Genomic DNA, 10,955 nt, shown 5'->3' on the forward strand with positions numbered 1-10,955 from the left:
TGCTGCTATAGATTGACATTAGAAGTGCCCATCCAATAAGACTCAAGGTCATTGGCCACAGATAAAATTACGTCAAATCACGTTATATCAACAGTAGCTTTGATTGGACTGATCATATTTTCAAAATCTTAGCAAGCAGTCATCATCATGAATAAAGTCAACAATATACTGGCAAATCCTTTTAAATCCTTGTCATATGAAGAGAAATAATGAAGAGAAATTATAGATAAAACGTATCGGTGCTCATTGGCCATTGGACATAAACATTACACAACAAGTTGGAAATGGCAAATTCAACAATGAGTGGTTTGGAAGGAATCAGTGGCCAACTGCAAGCATTGCAAAGCAATCACTGGCCTGCAATTCAGTGGAGTGGCTGTGTGGTCCAAAGTCTGGTTGTAAGGGCCTCTTTTCCAAGCTTAAAAGGATAAACATTCAACATTGGCCATGCTGTCAATCCAGCATGATTTCTTCCACGCTCAAAACAACTGTTAACTTGGAACTGGGAAATCTGATTTCAGTTAGTTCAAGACAAGCATTTCACTACACCCGCAATAACATCTGCTAATCACGTGTATTTTTTCAAATGTATTTCACCTTTATTTAACCAGGTAAGCCAGTTGAGAAAAAGTTCTCATTTACAACTGCGACCTGGCCAAGATAAAGCAAAGCAGTGCGACACAAATAACAACACAGAGTTACACATGGAATAAACAAACGCACAGTCAATAACACAATAGAAAAGTATATATACAGTGTGTGCAAATGAAGTAAGATTAGGGAGGTAAGGCAATAAATAGGCCATAGTGGCAAAATAAGTACAATTCAGCAAATAAACACTGGAGTGATAGATGTGCAGAAGATGAATGTGCAAGTAAAGATACTGGGGTGCAAAGGAGCAAAACAATTGAAATAAAATAAACAATATGGGGAGGAGGTAGTTGGATGGGCTATTTACAGATGGGCTATGTACAGGTGCAATGATCAGTAAGCTGCTCTGATAGCTGATGCTTAAAGTTAGTGAGGGAGATATGAGTCTCCAGCTTCAGTGATTTTTTGCAATTAGTTCCAGTCATCGTTCCAATATGTGACCAATAAAATGTTGTTTGATTTGAACTAGGAACTCGGGGAAAAAAACGAGCTCCGACTGGGAAAATACATTTTGAACGGTGATCCAACTCAAAATTGTATGTCAGGAACTCCGGCCTCTTTCTAGAGCTACAACCTGAAGATCACTGACGTCATCATGATTCGACCTTGTTTTTTTTCAGAGTTCCCAGTTGTCTTGAAAGCACCATAAATCCAGAGAATGCCAGACTTTGATGACAAAGTTTGATGACAAAATTTGCCTACGAAGGACCGTCACGCCACCTTCCTGCTCAAGTGAGCACAGCACAAGAAGGTGAGTCCAAAAATGTATTGTATGCTGCTGCATAAATTATGTAATATGTCAGGGGGATATGCGTACTGTAGTTAATAAAGTGTACTAGGTGTATGTTGTGTAGTAAGCTGTTCGTAGCCCATGTGCTCCACCCTAATAAGTTGGTCTATTTTCCCTTCTTAATTTTGCCTACTGTTCTGATTTGGTGGTGCACATGTAGCCTATAACCTGTTTTAGAGAAATTTAATCATTGAATATTGTAAGAGCTTTCATTGTCTGCTTATTTGCCACCTTTATTTATCATACGGTTCTGACTTGGTGTACAGGGAGAGCACTGTAAGAACAGCCCATGTTCTGAATTCTGTCGCTGTACATTTCAGAAGTGCTGAACAAATTGTTATATTGACTACGTTTGTCCTAGCTCGCTCATTAATGTCTTAAAATGATGGATTGCCTTTTATCCGCTTGTCGTCCCCTTATGCCATAGTTTGTACATATCAATTGTCAGTACAAACTACATTTGTTTAAGCAAGTCAGCCATATCAGCTATGTTTTTTTTAAGGCAGTAAATGAGGTGGAATTAACTGTTTCGCTGCCAGACAAGACTCCGCTGATAGAAAGATGTAGCAGTGGTAAGGTGTTGGAACTGGTACTGGGACAGATGTAGCAGTGGTAAGGTGTTGGGACTGGTATTGGGACAGCTTTATGTAGGCCCTAACAGATTGTGGGCACCGTTTGTCACTGTTATAGTGCAATTAATGTATTGTTTAGTGTTGTGTAGTGGCTTTGCTGGCATGCATTCCAAATATTTTTGTTTCTTTGCCCCACCAATATTTAAAATGCAAAAATCGCCACTGTTTGTATTTTTTACGTTTCCCTTTTTGTATCAGAAAGCGAAATGGATTTATACTATAGTTCAGTTGGGGGCGGTAATGCAACATATTGGATGCCAACTGCCGTTAAACTTCACCAAAGAAGAAGAACAATTACGCATGTACTCGCTGCTGCCGAAAGAAAACATGGCGCTCGAGGAACCTAATGGAGATTTTCCATATTTACCTTCAGGGGCGGTGGAGGGTAAACTCGCGTTATCCTATGCTCAATATCATTGACATCCACTTTGGTCTAGTATGGTTTATTTATTATTGCTGTGAGCAGAGCATAAACAATCAACGCTAGCTTTCAAGTAATACAATATCACTATGCTTGCTAACGGTAGCTATTTAGCCATTTGAGATTCAAGCTCCAAGGTCGATGCAAGGCATTAGTGAAGGAGTAATGTTTGTTAGTAGATGGCTTGCTATTTTCAAAGCCACCTTGGCCTTCTGAAGACTGCCTTTTATATGTGTCTACCTTTCGTCTTCTGTGTCTTTTTAAGTACATTTGCTAAATCAGTAGCTAGCTAGTAGCCGAGTTGTTCTCGTGCAGCTAGCAGACACGAGATCCACATAGCACGTTGGGAGCGATGAAACATCTGAAGTCCATTCATTTTCAGTGAAGTGGGCGGGAGGGCCTTTGGGCGATGTGAGCATGGGCAAGGGACGTGAACAGGGCGGACCAAAGTTGGGGAAAGCTGAACTTAATGCAAATACTCCGCGACATCGCGTTATTGACCAATCGAAGCTCACTATTAGTTTCCAGACCCTATTGGATTGGCTGTTGATACCTTCCACTTCCTAGTCTGTTTGCTCGCACCAACATCAGGTTGATGCAAGCTATCCGAATTGACAAGTTAAAAGAATCTCGGCCATAAGTGTTAAAAGCTAAGTGTACTAGCTAGCTACAACTATGCATAAAGCAATACTATACCTTAGCTGTGAGCTCATCACAGGCCATAGAGCATCATAGATAATGATATACCACCAATGGATAGATCTATATGAGTTGGTGATTCTGTGTTTTCTGTTTAATTAACACTAACATCCATTATTTTTCAGTAAACAGGATGATAAAGGAGAATGGTGACCTGTTTTCTGATGCCCTGTGCAAAGTCTGCAGTGCTGTCCTGAATTCTGACTCACAGAAACTTGCACATTATCAGGTCAGTGATCCCACTTGATTTTGACTCTTGTATGGTTGTTTTCTCAACCAGTATACAGAGCAGCAGCTGATGTTTTCATTATTTCGTTCTGTTTTCGCATTCTTTTCAGAGCAAAAAGCATGCCAACAAAGTCAGGCGCTACATGAGCATCCACAAAGAAGAGGAGCCCACCATCAAAAGGTTCAAGTTGCCTTCGGGAGACAGCGTAAGTTATTTCTCAGCTAGAAAATGTTTTATCCAGCACTTCTCTTCCCAGTAGAGACAGTGTTCATGGATAGAGCTCCCTTAACCTTTTGTCTTCTTCACGGTTGCTGCCCCCCCCCCCCCCCCATATTCAGGCCAACAGTAATGAAGAGACGGACCGCTCCAAAGCCTGTCTTATATGTAATATGACATTTTCCTCTCCGGTGGTGGCTGAGTCCCACTACCAGGGCAAGGTGCACACCAAGAACCTGAGACTGAAGACTTTTGGCCACCAGCCCCCAGGTAAGAGGTTGCCCACATGGATTGTATGGACATATGGAATAAGCCTGTTTTAAATTTTCCACCCCATCTGCACACATTCTTTTTCTCCTACTGTGTTATTCCTTCATCTCACATGCCTGTATTTTCCAAATGTGCAAAAATATTACGTAAACTCCTTCCTGTCTGATTAATGTGTCATATCCTGCCTTCTATATCTGCCTTCTACCTCTCCAGTAGCACTACCTCAGGCCTTGGCCCCAGTAGTGAAGAAGAAGAAGACTCAGTTAGAAGAGGCGAGCAGCGTGGCATCATCAGGCCCGGCCGAGGACGACCAGGACCACTTCTGTTCCATCTGCCACGCCTCATTCAACAACCCCCTCATGGCCAAGCAGCACTACGAAGGCAAGAAGCATAAAAAACAGCTGACCCAGCAGAAGCTGATGGAGACCTATGGGCCGTCCACAGCACCAGGTAGAACCTGGCCTCTAAAGCTTCTCACGTTCTGTTCAAAAGCCTGGGGAAGTTCTCCTCAGGAAGACGATCAAAAGGGTTGGAGTCTAGATGGAAATATTTGTATATATTTCACATGGGTATAGAGCTCCAAATAGAGGTGGTATTTGAGAAAATATTTCTAAGTTGCAACAAGCTACTAAAACTTTGTCCGACACAGTAAGATAATAGGCACGCATAAAACAAGGAAACACACTCCCTTGGGCAGGGTTTCCCAAACTCTGTACACGTTTGGTTTTTGCCCTAGCACCACACAGTTGATCCAAATAATCAACATGCTTTGATCATTTGAATCCGCTGTGTAATGTTTGGGCAAAAACCAAAACATGCACCCGTTGGGGTCCCGAGGACCGAGTTTGGGAAATGCTACCCTAAAGGAAACCTAATTTATAAGAGCCAATCAAATGTGAGCATTAACAGCCAGCACTCTCATTGAAAAGCAAAATAAATCCAATAATGAAGTTCTCCAGACCTCTAATAGACAAGACGAGATTTGGAATGAGGCCCCGCAAAACTAAGACCAGACAGCCACTGACACCCAACAGCCACTGACACCCATGTGGAAAGAAAAGCACTTGATTTAGAATTTTGTGAATATGGGCATATGATTATGTACATTTTTTTTTGAGTTTCTATCAAGTGTAAATAATTGTCTCTGGAGGGTCATATACAGTAGCAGCAAGACAGTACAGGACCTTGTGTACCAATGCCGTATTGGGTCATTGCATGTTAGTGTCATGTCTAAAATGGCATTCCTTGCTAACTAGTCCCTCCTATATGTGTCTCCAGCTTCTACAGTAAAGGGCTATCCATGCACTGTGTGCAACATTGAACTCAACTCTGTGGAACAGTATCAAGCTCATATCAGCGGCTCCAAACATAAGAACCAGTATGTGTCCTTCTTGCTCATTCCCACTCTCCCATGCCCCGTGAGCCAGTAGAAACAACAACCACTGCATGCACCCACACCAACTGGAGTATACCACACCGCACGCCCAGATAACTTCTGTTTGGAGTCCAAACAGAAGTTATCGTATTCAGAAAATACCTGTTTTTTTCCCTTCATATTTTAGTCTATAACATGGCTTTGTTGTAACACGTTTTATATATTTCCAGTGTCAGAGGGAAGAAAGGGAGCAACCCAACATTTGTCAGCCCCTCTGAAAACCAGCAGTCTGAGTACCATTATACGCCTGAAGCCGAACCTGTCCAGGAGGACTGGGGCGCTTTCAACCAGGACTACGAGTGAGAGACTCCCAGTACCCCCACCTCTCTCCAACTACCACAGTTCACCAGCTACTGGTGTCCCTCAGTTAGGGCCAGGAGGATTTCCTGACCACACCACCTGACCAGGAAAAAATCTTTGTTATAGGCTACAACTAGGCCCCAGAGTTTTCCCTGTTCATGTCACATGGTCATGTAAAATCCCTGGAAAGAGAGTGTGTCCTCCCTTCTTCTCTCTGTGGTGTCGTATCTGCCTCATAGGTGAATCCTATCTATCTACTCCAGTTCTACTTCATTCTATCTGTACTCAGAGACGGTCAGTCTCCCAGTACATGTGTTGGTTGTGTTCTCAGTCGGTCAGACCAGAGAGGTATAAAGACACTTGGACATGTTGTCTATTATTCCTTTTCAAAATTTCAAATTCCGACATAATACAGTACAATGATATGACGTTGGTGTGATGGACTTGCAGTAGTGTTCTGGTTCTATTTTTATAGAACCCCCCCCCCCCTCCCTTCTAGAGTTTTGTCCAACACCTGCAGTGGGGCAAAAAAGTATTTAGTCAGCCACCAATTGTGCAAGTTCTCCCACTTAAATTACAGGCCTCTCATCTTTTTATCATAGGTACACTTCAACTATGACAGACAAAATGAGAAAAAAATCCAGAAAATCACATTGTAGGATTTTTTTATGAATTTATTTGCAAATTATGGTGGAAAATGAGTATTTGGTCAAAAACAAAAGTTTCTCAATACTTTGTTATATACCCTTTGTTGGCAATGACAGAGGTCAAACGTTTTCTGTAAGTCTTCACAAGGTTTTCACACACTGTTGCTGTTATTTTGGCCCATTCCTCCATGCAGATCTCATCTAGAGCAGTGATGTTTTGGGGCTGTTGCTGGGCAACACAGACTTTCAACTTCCTCCAAAGATTTTCTATGGGGTGGAGATCTGGAGACTGGCTAGGCCACTCCAGGACCTTGAAATTCTTCTTATGAAGCCACTCCTTCGTTGCTCGGGCGGTGTGTTTGGGATCATTGTCATGCTGAAAGACCCAGCCACGTTTCATCTTCAATGCCCTTGCTGATGGAAGGAGGTTTTCACTCAAAATCTCACGATACATGGCCCCATTCATTCTTTCCTTTACACGGATCAGTCGTCCTGGTCCCTTTGCAGAAAAACAGCCCCAAAGCATGATGTTTCCACCCCCATGCTTCACAGTAGGTATGGTGTTCTTTGGATGCAACTCGGCATTCTTTGTCCTCCAAACACGACGAGTTGAGTTTTTACCAAAAATTTCTATTTTGGTTTCATCTGACCAAATGACATTCTCCCAATCTTCTTCTGGATCATCCAAATGGTCTCTAGCAAACTTCAGACGGGCCTGGACATGTACTGGCTTAAGCAGGGGGACACGTCTGGCACTGCATAATTTGAGTCCCTGGTGGCATAGTGTGTTACTGATGGTAGGCTTTGTTACTTTGGTCCCAGATCTCTGCATGTCATTCACTAGGTCCCCCCGTGTGGGGTGAGATCTTACGTGGAGCCCCAGATCGAGGGAGATTATCAGTGGTCTTGTATGTCTTCCATTTCCTAATAATTGCTCCCACAGTTGATTTCTTCAAACCAAGCTGCTTACCTATTGCAGATTCAGTCTTCCCAGCCTGGTGCAGGTCTACAATTTTGTTTCTGGTGTCCTTTGACAGCTCTTTGGTCTTGGCCATAGTGGAGTTTGGAGTGACTGTTTGAGGTTGTGGACAGGTGTCTTTTATACTGATAACAAGTTCAAACAGGTGCCATTAATACAGGTAACGAGTAGAGGACAGAGGAGCCTCTTAAAGAAGTTGTTACAGGTCTGTGAGAGCCAGAAATATTGCTTGTTTGTAGGTGACCAAATACTTATTTTCCACCATCATTTGCAAATAAATTAATTGAAAATCCTACAATGTGATTTTCAGGATTTTTTTTCTTCAAATTTTGTCTCTCCTAGTTGAAGTGTACCTATGATAAAAATTACAGGCCTCATCTTTTTAAGTGGGAGAACTTGCACAATTGGTGGCTGACTAAATACTTTTTTGCCCCACTGTAAATCTTTTGATCCATCTCTTTACATAATGTTTTTCTGTAACTGTCTGAGAGGAAAAACTCTCAATTACATATCCTGTAAGGAAAGTTACTTTTCTTGAACTTTTACTCGTTCTAGGTTTTTCAGCTTGCGGATAGCAACATGGAGAGTAACTTGGACTTTCTAAAAAAAATATTATATACATGTAATTTTCTGCACCCTCCAACTTCAGTGTTTGTGAGAACCTTCTAGTTTGATGTCTATTGTAAGTAAAAGACTGCCAGATGATAAGTACGTCCTATAATCGTTTTATTATATGTACATGCGTTCGTATCAATTTAAAACGGGGCTGTCACAAACTAACCATACGTTGCAGCAGATAAGCAATGTCATACTCTAACCTTACTCTGTATTAGGAATGCGCTGTCAGTACCCGGGCTTAAAATGCAATGTCATTTTGTTTTTATTCCAGTTTATTTCTGTTTTTAGTCACATGAAAAATGATATGAAGCAACTTACAATGTGAAATATGCCTTTACTAGACATCTGCTGTGGTATGTCGTAGTTGTAGAAATCATCATGTTTTACTCCATAGTTGTCCAGCTGTGCTGGTAGGGTCATGAAAGATTGTCTGAATATTGGTCAACATTCTGTCTGAGGGAGTGGTTTTTGGAATGGGATTTGACTGTGAATGTAAAGATAATCTGAGAGTGTTTCAGTGGTGATGGTGAGACTAAAATAAGCTATTTTAAAAGCTCAATGTTTGGTGTAGTAAGTGCTAAAACTTTTTATGTTTTTGCTGCATTTATTGAATGGACAAAAAATATCTACTTGGATATCGGTTGTATTAGTGAGGGATTGGATGTGCAGAATCGTCGTAGCAGTTCCGGGTGCGTTACTGACCGACAGTAAAGGATCCTAGATTTGTACTTTTTATTGTTTCAAGTGAAATACTATGTTGATCTTTAAAAGCATAAATAGATTTTGATTGGTCTTAAGATCCCATTCCCATTATTTCATTTTGTGACGAGTTGTTTGGCTATGTGAAAGTTTGTCATTTCCTAAGATTGTTTTTTTTCATCAGACATGACAAGTTGAATATCTATTACTGAATGTGTCGCCCTACCTTTTGGCTGAAGAAACGTTACATTCATTTTGGATGTAATTCATTAGAAGAGGGCTTCTAAATACATTGTAAAACAAGCAAAAATATGGCCTTTTATTTCAGACCTCATTCTTATTGTGTTGTAAGTTATCAGATTTATTTTCAATACAAACTATGTATGCCTAAAGAAGTGCTAGGGAAATGTGTATGTAGTAAAACAATGTTTTAACTAAAGTCAGATTTCCTGTATTTTTATTCATTTTACTAAATGTATTCCTCACACCCAAACATTTTGTCCGCTCTTCAAGCCCATTACTGTACATTGTCACTGGATGGCGCACTTACTCTTTTCTAGCCTGAACAATAGATACTCTGGCTCAAAATCAACGTTTATTGGTAGCATACACACATTTTCAGAAGTTTTCCCAGGTGCAGCGAAATGCTTGTTTCTAGCTCAAAAAGCACAGTAATACCTAGGAATAGTAAATACATCCCCCCTTCTAGTCATGACTAGAATACAGTATATACACACAAAGTGAGTGAAACAGTATGTAAACATTAAAGTGACCAGTTTAATGACTGTACATAGGCCAACAGTCTCTAAGGTCCAGGGTAGAGTACAGGGTGGTAGCCGGCTAGAACAGTGATTAATGTTCAGGGCAGGGTTCTGGGCATAGGTCGCCTGGTGGTGACTAACAGTCTGATGGCCTGGAGATAGAAGCTGTCTCTCGGTCCCAGCTTTGATGCACCTGTACGGTCTCCACCTTCTAGATGGTAGTGGGGTGAACAGACTGTGGATTGGGTGGCTGAGGTCCGTTGATGATCTTGGCCTTCCTGTGACATTGGGTGCTGTAGATGTCCTGGGGAGCAGGCAGTGTGCCCCCGGTGATGCGTTGGGCTGACCGCACCACCCTCTGGAGAGCCGTGTGGTTGTAGACAGTGCAATTGCCATACCAGACAATGATGCAGCCCGAAAGGATGCTCACAATGGGGCATCTGTATAAGTTTGTAAGGGTCTTGAGGGCCAAGACACATTTCTTCAGCCTCCTGAGGTTGACAAGGTGCTGTTGCGCTTTCACCACGCTGTCTGTGTGAAGGGACCCTTTCAGGTTGTCAGTGATATGTACGCAGAGGAACTTGAAGCTTTAGACCCACTCCACTTCAGCCCTGTCGATGTGGATGGGGGCGTGCTCTCTCCTATAGTCCACGATCAGCTCCTTCGTTTTTAGTTGACGTTGATGGTGAGGTTATTTTCCTGTCACCACTTCGCCAGGGCTCACCTCCCTGTAGGCTGTCTCATCGCTGTTGTACTTCATGAAGTGAGTGCTACAGGGCGATAGTCATTTAGTTCTGTTACCTTCGCTTACTTGGATACAGGTACAATGGTGGGCCGAGGCTTGCTCGGCCTAGGAAGCCTCTTGCCAGGGTTGTGCACCATACAGACAAGCAAACATCCATCGAACACAGACTCAAATTATTTCTCAAGAACAGTTAAGCTTTTCAACATGTTCTGTATTGTTATCACTATTTTATTTGTAATCACTATAATTATACACATCTGTTTGTTCATTTTATGTGGTTCTCAACTAAGATTGAACCACAAACGTCTGTATTTGGATGATGTTTTCGTTTTTTAGTTCACATTTAATTTGAGAACATCTGTGTTTTCTTATGATTGACTGTTGAGGTGTGTGTGTAGAGCTTATTCTAAAATGGGTCATTTTATTTGAGTGAAGTACACATTGATCAAACGGGGAGGAAAGTTATTAGCTGACACACAAAGGCTGCTTTTGACACGTTTCTCTCCCTGTGTCTATTCAGGACATTGCTCCTGCACCACTGCACCATAGAGGTCAATGAGCTTGATTTGGCAAAGGTACAAGTTCCATTCATAAAGTGTGTGTGTGTGAGCGTAGGAGGTAGAGGGTTCAGTCTTTTCATTGATAGCATCTATTTACTCGAATGGGGAGGTGTCTGGGTCCTCCATTCATAGAGCCAGGCCCTACTAGGCATCCGTTGGAGGCGCCAAGGTTTATAAACACTGCAGCCACACGTAGGCCAGCTCACGTCTGGAGCAGGCCAAGCACACAGCACCCTGTTGTGGAGCAGAAGATAGGATAGCAATGCTGTATCGTGAAACTTTTTCCATAAACATTCACAGGCT

The 10,955-nt window shown here is 42.0% G+C and overlaps 1 protein-coding gene across 7 annotated transcripts; it reads left to right on the plus strand.

Annotated features, from left to right (window-relative positions):
* The first annotated feature begins 2,339 nt into the window (after positions 1-2,339).
* Positions 2,340-9,025, plus strand: znf346 (zinc finger protein 346). 7 transcript variants are annotated; one of them, XR_016485050.1, is made up of 8 exons: positions 2,340-2,458; positions 3,319-3,422; positions 3,532-3,627; positions 3,761-3,908; positions 4,122-4,358; positions 5,187-5,286; positions 5,514-7,382; positions 7,415-9,025. XR_016485050.1 is itself a non-coding variant. In XM_021623631.3 (7 exons), exons 1-7 carry the CDS (start codon positions 2,374-2,376, stop codon positions 5,644-5,646), a joined length of 903 nt encoding a protein of 300 aa, XP_021479306.3. In that variant the 5' UTR covers positions 2,340-2,373; the 3' UTR covers positions 5,647-9,025. The 7 variants fall into 7 exon arrangements, 4 of the variants coding, with proteins under 4 accessions (XP_021479306.3, XP_036793376.2, XP_021479308.3 ...); XR_016485051.1 differs by having other exon boundaries at positions 4,125-4,358; XR_016485052.1 differs by having other exon boundaries at positions 2,361-2,726.
* The last annotated feature ends 1,930 nt before the right edge of the window (positions 9,026-10,955 follow it).

The sequence above is a fragment of the Oncorhynchus mykiss genome, chromosome 12 (genome assembly GCF_057628025.1).
Source record: "Oncorhynchus mykiss isolate SJ-2025 chromosome 12, ASM5762802v1, whole genome shotgun sequence".
NCBI classification, from domain to species: domain Eukaryota; kingdom Metazoa; phylum Chordata; class Actinopteri; order Salmoniformes; family Salmonidae; genus Oncorhynchus; species Oncorhynchus mykiss.